Source organism: Acartia tonsa, chromosome 3, assembly GCF_053477335.1.
Source record: "Acartia tonsa isolate MP-2025a chromosome 3, ASM5347733v1, whole genome shotgun sequence".
Taxonomy (NCBI): Eukaryota; Metazoa; Arthropoda; class Copepoda; order Calanoida; family Acartiidae; genus Acartia; species Acartia tonsa.
In genome coordinates this window covers 51593408-51612144 of record NC_137262.1, presented here as the reverse complement: position 1 = coordinate 51612144, position 18737 = coordinate 51593408, and the positions used below count along the sequence as shown (strand labels likewise).

The 18737-nt window shown below is 30.6% G+C and overlaps 1 protein-coding gene across 1 annotated transcript in view; it reads left to right on the top strand.

Annotated features, from left to right (window-relative positions):
- LOC145314542 (uncharacterized) overlaps positions 1-16652 on the top strand; it is a 124393-nt gene extending 107741 nt beyond the window's left edge. Inside the window, exons 10-12 of the mRNA XM_080154502.1 lie at positions 10551-10610; positions 11279-11398; positions 14828-16652. Coding sequence (XP_080010628.1) covers positions 10551-10610; positions 11279-11398; positions 14828-14914 — 267 coding nt within the window. The 3' untranslated portion in view covers positions 14915-16652. The remainder of the gene's footprint in view (positions 1-10550; positions 10611-11278; positions 11399-14827) is intronic.
- The last annotated feature ends 2085 nt before the right edge of the window (positions 16653-18737 follow it).

The window sequence follows — 18737 nt, the reverse complement described above, 5'->3', positions numbered from 1 at the left end:
ATAAATTAAGACTTGTTAAAACATACTTTTAAAGCAAGCACATGTATGCCCAAAATTAGCGAAGCTTTTTTGGACTTTAATAGTCTGTTCAAAATTTCAGCATTGCTTATTGATTGATCCAATATTTTGTTTAAGCATTTAAATTGCTATATTAAAGTAACAGGATGTCTATTATCTTTATGTGTGTCTGTTTTTTATGCGTCTGTTTGTTTCTAACAAAAGATATCGCTAACCGCTAGTTGTACTTTTAGTTACAGACCGACGGAATAATCACATAAAATTATAGAATAGCAATGCTTCTAACAATTTAACCCTAACCCTACGTACATTAATTAGATAAAGGTTAACTTGTAATGTTTTAATGTTTAACCTATCACCGGTGTCCTGGATAGGAAACAGGTTTTTTTTGAGTTACGTATGACAAGACCTATATTTCTATGACCGGGCGTGTATGACGGTTCAGCACATAACTTTCATTAAATCACAGCTGATCATTTTAGTCGATTTTTTTGAAAATTACTTTTTTACCCATAATTTTATAGTTTTTCCCCCCAAAAATCACAATATTTTCACATTTCCAGCTTACTTATTCTATTTTCATGCAAAAAAGTATAATAGATGACAGCTATAACAAGATCATTTACCTCAATTGACTATTCTAAGATTTGTAGGTAAAACATAGATCCTGGATGTGATACAAAGTTCCTCTGAGGTTCCACCAAAAAAAGTTTGAACAAATCAGAATCAGCAATGATTTTGTACAATGTTTTTATTGTAGTATTGACAAGTAAATCACTTCTAGACACCAAGCATATGGAGGACTGGTAAAATTATTTCATTACTGAAACCAGGGAAACTTGACAATTAGGGTTCCAGCTACTGCCCTGTCTCACTTCTTTATCCTGCCTGCATTATTTGTCCCTACCTGAATGATGCTGTTAAACTTGCAGACCAATATTATGGCTTTCACACAGGCAGGTTCCCCACCACTGCCTTACAGAGTATTAAAACCTTAATCAACAACAGCCTAAACAATAAGAAACCAGTTATCAGAACAGTGCCAGTTGCCATTTATCTTTCAAAGGCTTTTAACACTGTAAACAATGAGGTTCTACTGCATAATATTAATGCACTAGACTTGAATGAGTACATGTAATGTTTTATGTGAATACCTTAGAGGTAGGCAACAATTTGTTGTTATCAGAGGATCTAAATATGCATACAAATCTGCCAAACAGGCTGACCTACAAGGAGGGGTCCTATACCATATACTATTCGAACTGTAAATTTCATAAATGCCAACACCTCACTCTAATTACATATAGTTTCCTCTGTTGACAACTCCAACAGCATAGGTCCCCTTATTTATCCTTATGTAAAGGACAAAAAAGCTTACTTAGCAGTTCTTAATGATTGGTTAAAAAGCCAGAACCCATTCATTTCTCCAGCCAAATCATCTATTATAGTCTTTACCACCTTTTTGAATGAAGCAGGCACTGTAGTCATTGTTTAAGCAGTACCATAAGTCAGACATCCTAAGTTCTTAGCTGTTACATGAGACAATCTTTTCTATATTGACCTTCTTGTTAAAAGCCTAGGAACAAACTAAAACCTAAAAACAAAATGCTTTAAGCTCTCTCCACCAGAGGGAAAGAAAAGCAAGTCATAGAAAATACATAAAAAGCAATTTTCCAGTCCCTGATATTCTACTGCAGTTCCATATTTAGTAATGCCAGCTGGGACAGCCTACTGTTTGCTGGAAAAGCTGCTCTGAGAACAGCCATCTACAGTCACGTAACGAACCAGGAAGCATTCGTTACCAGCAATATTTTACCATGAACTGCAGTAGATCCAAACTCATTACCCAGAACAGCTAAAACCACCCTGTCCCAATACTTTCAGGTTACAATGTTTACCTGAATACCTTAAAGGCCAGAGTAAACAAGAATCTGGTGCAGTTTGTGTCTGACACTGGCAAGAATTTCACACAACCACCATCATTTCAACTGCAACCACAACCCATCAACACCTTTAAAATCAGCAACAATACTGAACTGAATGATTCTAATAATGATGAGCAGGAACAAACAATAACAGAGGAACTATTTAGACATCAAGTCAGCAAGGAACCAATATTGAGCAAGATAATTTGTCAATATTACGAGGAATACTTTATACAGAATCATTGCTGATTCTGAAGCATGTTAGTTTAAACTTCATTGGTGGAACCTCAGAGGGACATCTTATTACAGCCAGGAACTATGCTATAACAATTCATGAGGCATGCATGAGGGACTTAAAAAGTGAGTATTTTTTTGTGTTGACTACCAAAACAAACTTAAGTTTTGTTTTACTGTTTAGACATTAATTCAAATAACAACCTTAAATAAATTTTCCCAACCTCTAGACTACAAATCTTAGATTAGTTAATCAATTCTGAAAGATCTTGTTATTGATAATAGCATAATCTTTGGTTCAGCTGTCATCTATTATACTTTTCTTTGAATAAATTTAGATTAATTAAGCTGTAAATATGAGAACAGTGTGATTTTTTGGGGAAAAACTATGAAAATCTGGGTAAAAAAGTAATTTTTGAAAAAATCGACAAAAATGATCAGCTGTGATTTAATGAAAGTTATGTGCTGAACCGACATACACGCCCGGTCATAGAAATATAGGTCTTGTCATACGTAACTCAAAAAAAACCTGTTTCCTATCCAGGACACCAGTGCTATGTAATAAAATCTGTTTTTATTTTTAAACAAGTAAAATGATATACATGAGAACGCGGCTAAAGGTCAATATAACTATATAGACTACCATTATAGAAAACGAATAACATTAAAGCATAAATTACAAGAGTATATTTAGACATTTTGATCAGGGTGGGAGGGGGCATTGGGCTGTTTATTACAACAGTCGCCAAAGTTTTCTTATTTGTTGGCTTAACGACTTTGGGGACTCTTTTTGAATTTTGATTGGTTGGTTTATTAAGTTAAGTTTCTATTCGTTTCAACCATTTTGATTGTAATCTACAGAAGGGATAATTTTTGTTTTTCATCATTGGGAATGTACATCAAATTATCGTCCATTGTCTTATCCCTTTAGATTCCTGCATTTTGATGCTTTTTCAATGTTTAATTAGGAAACATCTAATTATTACCTACTTGTAATTGCATCCAAGCCCTAGGTCTAAAGGGGGCCCTAAACCTTGCGGTAGCTTAACAAACTGATTACATTAAAAACTAATCTAACTTAACCTAAACATTGGTGAAATCAGATCGAATACAAGTTAACCGTGTAAATGGATGTCGAATATTCGTGGATATTATGACAGGGTAAAAATTGTCGTCAATTTATGTTGTTATTTCCCATTTCATTTATTGTTCAGTTTGTTCATCCAGTAGGAGGGGAGGGAATGGGTAAATTAGCGGATAGGGGGTCGTTACTTTAGCCGCTTCAAGTTTCACTTTATTAAAATACATGATTATATAGCCGGTGTAAGATCCAAGTATTAATAAATCCATTGACAAGATTTTTTAATAATAGTTAAATCTATATATTTTTACAGAACATTTTTAAGGTGTTAAAAGATCCGCTTTTGCTAATTACAAAATTTATTGCTTACTATGTCATGTTAATTCTTTAATATATTATATCTTGAAAAGGTCAACTTTGATATAGGCTAAGAATTAGAGTAGATGTGAAACTTTTCTTTAATTAGTACTTCCCTGTCTTCTTAAACATATATCTGAATCGCATCCCCCCCCCCCAAAAAAAAATGTCTCGTTTTTGACGGGGGTAATCTAAAAAATTTTTATAAAATATTGAGGGGGGCTAAAATGAGGGATATTAGAGTTTATCCCACCATTTGACGTCTATGCAACCTTCCAAGAAATATTGAAATTTTCCCCGGATTAAATATGTTTAGTTAGATAAAAAAGACCACAAGAATTGAACCAATATATGTTTAACATTTGTTACATTTGGACATACTTAATTCAAAATAGTTACACCTATCCGTATAGCAATACCTATAATTGTTTTCTAAGACTTCACCTAGGACCCCTTGTAAAACAATGACCCTAAAAAGGGCCTGGCTTGCTGCAAAAAAAATACTGTTGCACAAAAAAACGCATTTTCCAAAAACATTTGGTAATTTAAAGATACATAACAATGACTGTTGTAACAAGAACGATTATCACCAATTTTAGGGAAGATTTTTCTAAATAGTTCTTAACATACTGCTTTCAAGACTAATTGACCTGATGTAAACTTCAATTTTATGCCTGATTAAAACAAGCGGGGCTAGTTGAGGGAAGGTTAGGTTGAACCACAAGTATCAATTTTTCAATTAAAAAGATTTTGGGGTATTGTTTTTGAAGTTTTCTTTTCCCTAAAAATTGTATTAACCTTCACTGGACATATAAGAAGCTTCACTGTAAAGAAGAACCATATCTGTCCTGCTATTAGCGATGTCTTAAGTTAGTAACACACGGACAGACAGACATCCTGTTGCTTTTATATTAAGATAAGTTTAGAAATCTTTATTAATATATTAACATCTCTTATGATAATTACATTTTTGACAGAGGTTAAAAAGTTTTATTGGTGTTTGTGAGAGTTAGCTTTACCGCGTGAAGTATAGCTTGACATCATATTCTTTTGACCCACCCACTGGCCAACCAATCAACATTGTAGAGTAGCTTCACTTCTAAGAAATAAAATTTCATGCTTTTCTTACAAAATTACGTATATCCAAATTAAGTCTAATTAAAGAGTGGTGCGCGCACAGATTTAAAAGTTTTTAAACTAGAAGAATGAGCTATTATAGCAACGGTGTTTATACTTTTCTACCAATAAATTAGTTGTAGAAAAGTTTAAACATATATAAAAAGGATCATCAAGAAATCAAGTTTTCCCCTCTTTAAATATATTACAAACTTGTATGTGAGTGTCTTGATAATTTAAAATAGCATTAAACCTGCCTAGGATAAAAGGTACTCTAATAAAATATTTATAGATTGAACAGACATCATGTTTAAAGATTTTAAATAATTTTATGAGCATACAAAATCTTAAAATCTGATATTTATTGATATACTTTTATTTATAATATGTGTCATTTATTAAACTGTTTATTAAACCATTAATTTTATAAATTATGTTGCTTCATATGAACACCTATGCTCGCAACACAGTTTCTGGCTCGCTGTCTCAAATTAGCAACATTTTAAAACATTTTTAAGACAAATTTTGTTAAAACAATGATGCTGTACAATAATGATATGTCCGTCTTTAATGCCTCAAAAACGTTTAGCTCTTGCAGTGATTGGCAATGAATTCACAAACATCCCCCCCCCCCTTTCTATACATTGAAATTAAAGGGAGCTAATCGTTTTTTAGTATGTCTAACTTTTTTGGTTCCTATACCTCGGTGACCAAATTTGCTATGTTTAGAGTAGTACACGATTCATTTACAACAAATTATTATATTTTGGTTTAAAGTAAGGTGATACGTCTAAATTCATCTCTTTTTTATGGTTTCCTTTCCCACTTCTTCTCATGTCCTTCCTTTTAGATGTATTTTTATGACGTCACACTTGACACGACCCGTAACACCCTAAAGTAATTATATTCTACATCTTTCCATTAAAGTCAATTTCTCTTCTAAAATCCTATAAGTCTGTATTTGAGTATCTTTTAGATTCATTTCTATAGATGTGTATTATTCTTGTTAAATCATTTTTTGGAACTACACAATATGTTGCATTTAGGCTAACTTTAGGGGGCCCATTTTTCGGTAAATTTAACGCATGTCAAATGGGTCTGATTAAAATGTTACATTTCTTGTGCTTGCTCCAATTTTTTAGGAACCATGAAAATATGTTTCAACAAACATTTTCTTCATATTTGCTTGGGTGGATAGATATTTGAGATAGCGAGACAGATAGACAGGAAGATAGACAGTAGATAAAGGACAGCTATAGATAAACAAGATAAAAAAATAGGCTTTTTAAAAATAATATTTTATTTTTTTTTAAAAGAACTTCTCTTTTAAACCTATGAACCTTTTCTATGATTTTTCTATGTATTTTTAATTATAAAACAGCAATTCAATGACAAAGTTTTAAATATGACTTTTTGTATATTATGCAGAGATTAATAATATTCCAGTTTGGAACCAATTAAAATACCCAAAAAGTGTTTATAAAACTTTGGGTACCAGTGTAATTTACAATCCATCCAATGTCCCCTTCCACCCTGATATCATATAAGGAGTTAACCGTTCAATTTGATATAAAATTTGCTCAAGAACACGTACATAGTTGATATTAAAAACTTTTATATTGACTTTTCGGGGGCAATTTTGTTTATATGTTACGATTATGGCAGATTGTTGATGTTAACATCAGAGAAAACTGATATAGACCAATCTTGCTTTTTAAAGAAGAAGTTAGTGAACGATTGTGATTTTTAACTTTCTGTATTCATAAATAATGAAGAAAAGCGAAAACACGTTCAGCTATCAAAGACAGAACTTCACACAAAGTGCTGGGTAAAAGTTAATATTAACTGAAACATTTTTATATGTGTTGGGAGGGGGTCAATAAAATAAACTTTGGGATGCCTGCCTTATCCCTTTTTTTATCCCCTCTCAATGTTTAAAACACTGTGCACACCACTAATTGTATATTGTGCCTTCAAACAACAAAAATACTAAGTTAACTCTCTTATTTTTATAAGGCACAAGAGTTTAATATCAATTCAGAGGTCTTAAAAGACTGCCTGGCTTAAAAAGTTTTTCATCTACATTTACGAAAAGGTCCTATAATAATAAAATTGAGAGCAAACCAAGAATAAAGAATATAAAGTGAGGAGGTGCTTATTGCAAAACTCTCGTAAATAAAGGTTTGAGGGTCACTTAATTTTTTAAATAATAAGATTTTTTGGAAGGATGCAAATTTTAGATTTGGGTATTTATTTCAATTGGGACTCTAAAACCCCTTTCTAGAAACCAGATTGCAACTTTTTTAGGTTTATTTGTTAGTGCCTTTCATGCTATGATATAAAAATTTCTTACAATCCATATTTCATGTAAACAAAAGATTCCAATTAGTAAACAAGGGTGACAACTTCCACAAGTAGCGAAGCGAAGCACAAGAAAATCCTGAATGAAAATACAAAAAAAGCTGTTTAAAGAGCAAATGTTAAGTTGTCATAAATCAAGATTAAATAAGTTGGAAAGAAATCACGAAACCTTATATAGTACGGACCGACAGACAAAGTGGATTATAGAGTAGCTTCGCTACTAAAAACCGAAACTTTAAATACCTATTTCAAATTTTCTATATCCGTTTCAATATTTAGAACAAAGTTGAGAACAACATGAAATGAAAGCCACAACATATATTTATGTAAGAATCAGGAGAGAGGGGTGATTGGGCTGTTTGTTACACTAGTCCCCAAAGTTTTATAATAACGGTTTTTATTCTTTAGCTTAACAACTTTGGTAATTTTATTAAAATTTGATTGGTTAGTTGAGTGTCCAAACGTTTCAACCACTAATTGTAATCTACAGAAGGGGTAATTTTGTGCATCATCATTTCGGGTGACATCAATTTATCGGCCATTGTCTTATCCCTTCAAATCTCTGATATATATATTACTATTGTTTATTTCTGTTTAATTATTGTGTTTGTTTGTTTGTAATTAGAATTGATGGTAGAATATCAAAATTTGTGACCTAAAAATACTAATGTCTAACCCTCTTAAGATAACCACTGAGCTGATTGATCTCTTCTATTAAGGGAACCTTAATATTGATCTTATAGCATTTTTTTTACTTTAAAATATAAGGCATCAAACACTTTTCGGCTCTTTTTTTGGTCCCCGTAATCCTCTTTAAAAACAGATTTTTTAGATGCTAGGGGAGCAAAATGAGATTTGTCCCAAAAAATTTTGAGGATGTGTTTGTGTGTGTGTATGGAAATAATAATAACACTGACACACCTTGTAATGTTGCATAAAGGTTGCAGAAAAAAATAAGTTTTTACATTGTTGCAAAATCATAAATTTTTCCGAAGAAACTTTTGCAAGCACCCATGCCACAACCCTGTGCAAGCTAAATAATAAAGAATAATTATGCTGCTTTGAAAAAACACTGTATAAGGCTTGTTTGATATACATTGATACATTTCCTTCAAATTTAAAACATTTAGGCAAAAAATTCATCATTATTTTAATAATTATACATTTTGTTGTGTTTCTACAGACTTTTTCAAAATAAAAAACAAAACAAAAAATTAAACAACCACCTTGCCCCCTTCTTTCTTATTGACCCGCAATAAAAATTGGATAAAAATACATGGAGTACTCATTACAGTCACATTTAAATAAAACAATAGAGGGGGGAATCGGTTAAATAACTGTATGTCATCCCCCTGGGTCGAATTTCAATTGGTTCTTTGATTATCAGCCAATAGCGTTGGAAATAATAACACAGCCTAATCACTACAAAAGAGCAGCAAGAAATTTGCTAGCAGAAAAAAAGGATCCCCAACACTGAATATAGGTAGTTATTTGGATTATACATCTATACATATACATTCATTGCAGTAACAGCTAAAATAAAAATGATCTATATTGGAATGAATAAACACTGCGCACAGAATAACAAGAAAGATGTATCTCAATTAACAAAGAAAATTTGCATGTTGATATCACAATGACAGGTGTTCATATATTATAACCATAATTGTTCTACTAGCGCGCGTAGTCATTTTAATACCTGGTTTATGTAAATACCCAGGGGTATCTTCAAAATATCTTTTCACATGCCTTGGCATTTGGAATTGAAATCAACTATCCACTATTTTTAAACAAAAAACTTGTTTTAAAAACTAGCTTAAGTTTTTATTGTTGTTCTGTAGTGACGTAAATACCAAAAAAATGAAAGAAGAACACCTTAGTCTTAACAATGTTCCTAAGCCCGGGATAAAAGAGTACATTTTATTGGAAATCATATTGGTATCCAAAGTTTTTTACACTTATTCTCATTCTTGAAACCTATATTTGATAACCTTCTAATGAATAATGATCTAGATTATGCAAAACCTTGCAAAAAGTTTTTTGACAAAATGAAACTTTATATTCTATTGTAATGACACGAATCTTAGTTCAATACTAGTTATTACTTTTTTTATGAAAATAGGACAGTAGTGTATTTTACAGTAAAAAACAGAAAATGAACTATAAAAGCACATTTCGAAAGTAAAAGCAAAATTTGGTAGGTATTAGAAAAGTAGTACGTAATTTGTTTTTCGTTCTTAGATTCTTTTAAAAATGATGAAAGATACGTCATTTATTTACTTTAAGGACAGACTACGGAAATTACACTTCTTATAGAGTAGTTGTGCAACTAAAAAGTGCTACTTTCTTACCAGTTATTAAGATCATATTGCTTTATATAAGGCTTATTTTAATAGATAGATAATAAAATTTTGTAAACAACAAGGATGACAACATCCATAAAAGCGAAGCACTGAAACGGTAGGACAAACGGACGTTAACACTTGTATAGTTTCAGAACTGAATAATCCTAATATAAATGTATAAGAGTCAAAGCAAAATTGTGAGTAAATTTGTTAAAAAACTGCTTGATACAGGATAATGTTTATGGACATACTTACATTTTTAGGACTTGATTATAGAGTTGCTTCGTTTATTACATTATACTTTGTTGTCCCAGGAATCAATATACCAAAAATCAGATCAATCGGATAATTAGATCACATAAAAATTTGATGTTAAAAAATTTTAAAAAAATCATCATGTTTAAAATGGACGTACGGACATTTTGGTAATGATTATAGAGTTGCTACGCTTTCTAAATCGTACCTAACTGCTAAAGGAATCACCATAAAAAATTTGAAATCGATAGGACAATTCTAACATGCCTAAATTAACGAAAAAAGCTATCCGTTACGGACGGACGGACGGACGGACGGACGGACCGACCCTAATTATAGAAAAGCTTCGCTTTTAAAAATGCTCCTCTAGCTTTGAGATGACATGAATCTTTAAAATCCACTAGTAATTACTTTCATATTGTTTTATGAGTGAAAAAAGTTAATATAAAAATCAGATACACGTCCTTAAAGGCAGTTTTATACTATAATTTAAACAGGACAAAAAACAAATAACATGAAAAGTGATTTTTACATAAAAAAGTTTGTTAAACAAAATTTTCCTTGTCTTGAAACATCATCTGACTTTAGTAGATAAATTTGATGTACCCTAATCTAAATAAAATCTATATTCTAAGATTAATATTTTATTTTAGTTTCACATGGCGCACTCGATGGCTTTAGTCAATATATTTAATGTGACCTAATGTAAAGAAAACGTATATTTTGAAGAACCCTAACAATAATATTTCATTTTAGTAGATTAATTTGATGTGCCCTAATGTAAACTAAATCTACGTATATCTTGTAGTACCCTAATTATTCAAATTTGAAGTACTCTAACTTTATTTTTTGTTTTAGGTATCTCACGGAGCACCTTATGATGTTAGCAGACACGTAGGAGATCTTGGAAACATCAAGGTATGCACATTTAAATATTTATTTTAACTAAGATATAATATACATACATAGACTAAACATTGAGAGGTCCTATGACAAACGCAGGAGTCCCAAACGCAGGAGTGGACTCTTAACCTAACCAACCTATTTTAGACCTTCTGTTAGGTATTTTTAAATGCCTAACCCCTGCGGGAGGCTTATTTGTACATTCATATCTTAACCTAACCTAATCTGTACAGAAATACTTAATTAAATTAATATTTTAACACTCCTGCGTTTGTCCACTCCTGCGTTTGGGACTCATGCGTTTGTCCTGGAACCCATTGAGATATTACACAAATATATTAGATAGATTTTAGGACAATAAAAAAGGATGATAATATTCTTAAAAGAGAATAGACAAAATGCTTAGGCCAGGAAAATATTTATAAGTAATTTTAGAAGACTGTTTTATGCAGCAATAAATAAATTTTAATACTAAAAAGAAAATGTAAAAAAAATTTGGGAAGTATTTTAATATAGAGGTGATTTCTCTTTTAAAACTAGAGATACCCTTCAAAGAACCATATCAAAGAACCAAAGAACAGGAGAACCATATTGGTTCACCTGACAGACAGAAACAAAGACAGAAAGAGGTCCTCTTACTTTATTTATCAAGATATCAATTAACAATAAATTTATTTGTGCAGGCCAACAGTTATGGTGTCGCTAATTTCGAGGTGACTGACCGTCATATCTCTCTCAATGGTATCAACTCTATCCTCGGCCGTGGCGTTGTTGTTCATGCTGGCACTGATGATCTTGGCAGGGTGAGTGCATAGATAGATTGATAGATAGATAAAAAAATAAATAAATCATATGTATTTTCTCAGTGTAGTAAATTTCATTGTTTTTATGTATATGCATTTTTAAAGTTCCATATAGGGCATTTTTACACCATACAAAGTATTGACAGCTTCGCATACAAATACAGGGTGCTTGGGTTTTTAAAATTAATTTTAAAAGTTACAAAATGATCCGAACAATATTAATCTAAAATTGACCTAAAAGATTTTAAACTATACATATATATTTGTCGTCAAAATACTTGGATTTCTGTTGAAATACTTAAAATGAAACAAAGAGTATAAGTTTTCTCTCTCTCTCTCTCTCTCTCTCTCTCTCTCTCTCTCTCTCTCTCTCTCTCTCTCTCTCTCACTCTCTCTCTTTCTCTCTCTCTTATCTATCTTTCTTTCTCCCCATAAATATTTTTGTTTTATAAGGCTGTAATATTCAGTAAGGATAAGTATTTGGATCATGTATATATTGTGTGTGAAGCCTCAAATATATTTATATTTCCCTCTGATTTGTACTTCTTTAATATAAAATTAACATAAATGATTTTAAGAAAAAAAACTTAGAACTTCATTTGTAGGGGAGGGAGGGGACTGTAAATTACCCCAGTAAGTTTAATAACCATGTTATCTTATTAGTTGTAACAAATAATTTTAATGTACAAAATTATTTTTGATATTCATCATTGGGAATTTTTCTTCAATTTATCGTCAATTGTCTTATTCCATAAGATTACTGCACAATAAGATATATAAGTTGGAAGGAATTTTAATGTTAGAGGGAGATTTAAAATCTGCATCAAATTTTAAGGATCTTTTTATAAAATTCGTTTTTTGTATAATTCTTTATCTAAGAGCGGAAATATAATTTAAGTTAAATAATTTTGACCAATAGGAAAGGTGGATTGGAAACTACCTGCGCTCTAATTGGTTGATTGATGTACGACACTTAAGCTTCTCCAATCAGAGCGCAGATAGTTTTCCATCCACCAATCACAGATGTCAAAATTAATTAACTTAAATTGTATTTCCGCTTTTAGATAAAGAATTATACAAAAACGAATTTTATAAAAAAAAAATCCTGAAAATTTGATGCAGATTTCAAATCTCCCTCTAACATTTAAGTTCTTTCCAACTTATATATCTTACTGCACAACACCCCACCAATTTGAATGGTGAAAGTCAAAACAACAATGCACTTACTATATATAGAAAAGCTTAGTTTATGATCTAGTGTTTTAAAATACCTACGTTACAAAATGCGCCCTATCCCAATTAAGAAGGGCAACACAACAGAGCACACATAAACATAATACCATTTTCAGAATTTTTCTCCTATTTGGAATTGTAAATGATAATCGTTAGAAATTTGGTCTCATTTTCCATATGCAGAAAATATTCGAGACCTTTGTTTTACTCACGGTTGTAGGAAAGGTTAAATTATCCAAAAAGTTACAACTAAATTAGCAATTTTGGGAATTTTATTGAATCTTTCAACAATTTAGTATAAAATCAATAAATCAAAATTTATTTTCATGCCCCCTACTCTTCAATTGATTTTTTTCCATTTTTTAAAAAGTGAAATAAAGCATAATTGTTAAGAAGACAATCGAATTGTGTATTTTTCCAAATAACAAAAAACACACAAAAAAGTCAACCGAGCTTTTTTTGAGTGGGGAATAGGTTAAAATTTGGGATATCAAAGTATTGAGAGTGGGATAATATAATGTTTTTTTTTTAATTTTGAGGGGGGTAAAATGAGGGTTTCCAAATTTTAGAGAAATAAACACCCCTATACCCACCCCCACTCTCCCATCCGCTAGGACGTCTATGAGGTCAATAAACACATTTTACTATTAATACTTAATCCATTTACTTGTCTTTACATTTCTGAGTTTAGTAAACGTTATGATATGAGATAGAAATGATAACTAATAGGCCTATGATTAGGTTACCTAACAAAACAGTAAAAAGAACATTATTGGACAATAGAACGCTATAGTTGTGATTGAAAGAATCGCTTAGGGATCTTAAGAGATTGGATAATGAACGATAAATTACTCCCAATTATGATAAATAAAATAACCCCTTATATACATAAAAATTGTATGTGGAATACCAAATAAAGATCCAATCTTACTTTTCAAAGTTTTTAAGGTAACAAATGGCAGAACACGTTAATGAACTTCTTGGGAAGTGATATTACAGCTCATTCTCTATCTAATGAGCATGCCTGCTATCAAAGCAGCAAAACTCTTACTTCATTGCAAGCACATATGATTATCTTTGTTTTACAGATTTTGACAAAATTCATAACAAATGTGTTGTTTCGTTGTGTTTGATTGCTCTGGGGATTTTAGGGATTGGTTCATGGAAAATATCATTTGTATTGATAATTCTCCTACGATAGTTAAGATCCAAATTATAATACTTTTGTATTCATTATTAAAAGTAGTGTGCTTTTGTGTGTAGCGAAGCTTCTGTATGTCCTTGGAAGGTTTATGACTGTTTAGGTGAAGGATATCCTCGCCCTCTTAAGAGAAAGAGCCCCTAAAAAAGATTGTTCTTTATCATTTACTAGCGAATGCTCCCCTAGCATCTAGGGACTCTATATTCGAAGAAAGGTGGAAGACAGGAAAATAGCCTAAATCCGTACCTACCCAGCCATTTCATAAAAATAGAATATCCTAAAACCATCCCAAAACCAATATGTAGCTACATCGTAAAGGAGGACTATATCGGTTTAGCGGTTAGCGAGATCCTTCGCTACAGACAAAAAAAGCTTATTACTTTATATATTAGGATAGATTAACAATCTTAGTAAATATTATGGACCTCTTCCTGTATACATGACTTTCTGCTTTTAAAGATAAAAATTTTGAAAAATATTATTTTCAATTGTTAATCCAAATAATAGTTATTTTTCGAATCGTATTACAGATAATTTTCCAGGAATATTAAAATAAAAATCATAAAATTAAATCTAAAATTGTATGTAATTCTATGCTATACATGATTTTCAGTATTGCTGATAACCGGTTCTAATCCAGTGGATATTAATCGGTTTCGAAGCCATACTGGGCATGAATGATAAAAATTTAAGTGAGGAAATATGTCTACAGTAAAGAAAAAATTGTTTTCTGCTATCTGTTATATGCTTCTCAAAAAAGTCTAATATATCTCTTAGAGTGGTTTTAGGTCTTTTTCTTTCCCATTATAGAGCCCCTACAGTCTAGAGGGGGAGTTATTTGTATTTAAATTAGTATGAAAGTAATATATTTTTTCTATTTTTTCCTTTTTTCCTCTTTAACTAAAATATTTTGCCAAAATATGTAATGAGACATTTCATTATTTGTTTAATATGGTGTGTTTATAAATTTTAACAAACGTATATCTTTATTTTAGGGAGGCAATGATGGAAGCTTGAAGACTGGAAATGCTGGTGGTAGGGTGGCCTGCGGTGTCATTGGTATCAGCGAACCTTCCGTCTAAATGATAGACGTACGAACTGCATGAATTTTGGAGTAGCTTACACTACTCATAATGGATATAAACAGAATATTTTTTCATAAAAAAATGATAATTTTTTTTCTTCAAATTTTTGATGTTTTTGAAATTTTTTTGTTTATATCCATTATTAAGAATGATCTAATATTGATCTACAAAAGCATCTCAAGGCAATCACAAAAACTGCCTTTACAAGTACAACTTTAAGAAAATCCCATTTTTTATTTTAATAAAATTGTCTCTTTTGCTTCATTTTTTTTGATGGGCTGAATTGTTTAAAAAGTGCTATTAGTGAAAAAGTACTTTTTGTTACCAATAAACAATTATAAAACTTTTTTATGAATTAAATAATAAAAAGATGAAATTAAGCATCTTAAAGAAAAATGTAAATAAAAAGAAAAATTCTAGTGCCAATACTGTTAGGAGCCATGGTCACAAATATAAATTTTTCTACAAGAAATTCAAAAAAGACTTTTTTGCGTTAAATTGACAAAACATTTTTTTAGAATTAAAAGTTTTTTACATGAATTGTGACCAAGGCTTTGATGTAAATATATTCACTTGTTTAAATACAATGTATTTTTTCTTCCACTATTTCCCTATGCTTAAAAAATAATATGCAAATTTTGTTGCACAATTTGGGTGGCTGACAAAACATGTTAACGGCTTGCAAAAGTTTATAGTTGGTAATTTGACAATTTTATTTCTTTTTGGATTTTATTCTGCATTGATTTTTTGAAATAATCTATTACAAATGAGAAATGTATGATGATAAAAAATCAACTATAGAAGAAAAGAAAATTATAAATTTAAAATTTTTACTGTCAAAAGTTCAACAAATACACATTTGCAGGCCATTAATACGCCAGCCATCCCGAAAAAAATTCAATGGAACTTTCTATTTTATTTGTTTGCAAAACACATATTCACGTTAAATTGTCTACATTTGTTTTAGCTTTAAAAAAATACACACATTTTATATGTTTAAGAATATGTAGGAACTAAAAAAAACATTTATAAAAATGTGTCTGTATGATAAGAAAAAACGATAATTCATGCGTTTTGTCATTTTATTACCAGTATGCTTCCATTTTTAGGCATTCACACATTTTTCATGGGCGCGATCTTCCAGCCATTTGATCAGGGATAAGGGATGGACAATCATAAAATTTATTTTATTTAAAATAAAAGAATTTTTAGAAAGATATTGCCTATTGTCAAAATTTTGTAGAACTATTTTTTCAGTATGGCTAAAAAATCGATTGATATCCGCTGGATTAGAACCGGTTTTCAGCCATACTGAAAAATCATTTATAGAATGGTATCGTGTCACAGAGAATTTTCCAGGAATATTAAAATGAAAATCGTAAAATTAATACCAGTTTTTAAGCTTTCGGGGCTAACAAAACTGATTCTTCATTGTAATTTTTCATTTTAATATCTGCGAATTTTTCTTTAAAAAAACTACTTCACTTATTTTCCATTCCTTATCCCTGATAAGAATATATTTTAAGAATTAGCTGCTTGTCATATTATTAAATTATTTTTATAAGATTATTTTTTGGGCTATCATTTTTGTCCTTTCAATGACTGCTTTATTATTTGTAAAAATAAAAAGGTCTTATCTTTCAATTCATGTATGACTGTTTTATATTTTTTATGTAATTTTATCGTGTAAATATTATATTTTGTATCTAAGTTATGTAATAAATGTTATTGCTAATTTATTTTTTTATATTTTTTCAAGCATATATTGTTATAAAAAGAAAGATATTTAGTCTGTTACATAATAAAGATATGGTAGGACAAACGAACACGACACACAGAAAACTGTCCCGAATTTGTATTAATTTTGAGGAACAAGACTCCAGTGACGTCATATTTTTCTTTCCCGAAAAAGGGAAGGGGGGAAGAAAATCTCTTCAAAAGAGATGGGGAAAACCCTTTTTTTTCTTTCGGGACAGTTTTCTGTGTGTCAACATTAACACTTGTAGAGTGTCAGAACTAAATAGTCAGAATATAAACATATAAAAGTCGAAATAAAAGTTAAGTGAATTTGTGGAAAAACTGCTTAAATACAGTATACTGTTTAAGGACTTACTACATTTTAAGGACTTGATTATATAGAAGCTTTGCTTATAACACTGTACCATATTGTCCTGGGAATCAGTATTCTAAAAATTAGATGATTGTATGAAATAAAAAATTGTTGTAAAAAAAAGGAGTAAATCAGCATGTTTTAAATGGACGGACTTTATGGTAACTATTATAAAGTTTGCTACGCTTTGAAATTGTGACATACAGACCAAGTAAGATACAGAAAAGCTTGGCACAGCCTCCAAAAAGGGGTGTATCAGAATACATATAAGTCTGATTAAAATTACAAGTTTGCCTTATCATTTGGTTATACCTTATACAATAAGAAACTTGAATTTATTGTAGTACACTTAGGTGGATATTAAATTATCTCATTTATGTTAAGATACAAAAAAATCTCTATTACTTCTTTTACTACAGTTTAAGGATATAAAGGTACAAAAATAAGTTAAAAAATATATTTCCGTTATTTAATTAGGTATGAAAATAAGTTTATAGTACTTGATGCAAATCTTAATTGAATGGCTATTACTTACTAATTCAAGAAAAGTATCATCTTACAATCGACGATAAAATGATGAATGATTAACAAATTAGCCCCTTCTGCTGGCCACAATGTTTGGGTGAAAAGTTCGGAAACATCGAGTAACACAAACAATAAAAAAAGTTTTGAAGCCAAAAACTTTTAAACCGATAAATTGCAGATACTAATGTCCCCTCTCTCCCCTCTCACAAAGGTAGACTGTAATCTGCTCAAAATCCCAACTCTTGTGTATGTAATGTAGATTATAATTTGAGTATTTAAATGAATTTGAGAGATTTTAGACTAGACTCAAATATATACCAGAGTCTTTCCATTGACAATTTACTTCTTTTTCTACGTAATAAACAAGCGTACAGTGCAACCACTCTATTAAAATGAACCCGCGATTAGTTCGGTTTTAGATTTTTACATTACATTATATTTATTTTAAAACAAAACAAAACTTAAAATTCATATGTATAATACCTTTAAAAAGATAAACGGTTTTTAACGTCTATTAGTGTTTCAATTTCAGAGAAGCTTCATTTTGATGTTTTTTATCTCCACTGCAAGTCAGGTTCAAGATTAAGGTGTCAACCTTATGAATGTTCAAAAATGGCATGGATAAACCATCTCAAGCAAACTTTTTAAAAGAAAAAAAATGAGTTTTCCAGCTAACATTCAAATACTTTACCTATACCCATGTTTTAAAGCTAATAGTTTTACAAATAGTTGATATCTTTACATTATACATGCCATAATTGTAATTTTACCCCCAGAAACAATCAAAGGGAGCATTTAAATTCCCCCCCCCAAAAAAAAAAAAAATTAAGTCCTTATCCACATTTCTAAAATCTACAGTAATACACAGTCTAAACTCCACAGTATCTACGCATTATACACTTTACACTTTCCCTATCTAACATGAATTTTCTATACTATTACCATGTTTACAGTAAAATAAAGATTTTTTCATGGGCTATATCCTTGTTCATAAATGTGTAAGTATATATACATAATCCAGACAACTACCTGCCCCAAGTCGAAGTTTGTCTGCTAGCAAATTGCTTTTTATTTTTATGTAGAGACTTTGCTGTGTTTATATTTGCGACACCTTTATCTTTCAAAGGCCCAATACAAAATCAGGACAGGGTCCCTTACCTGGAGGCAGAGTTACTTATATGTAGT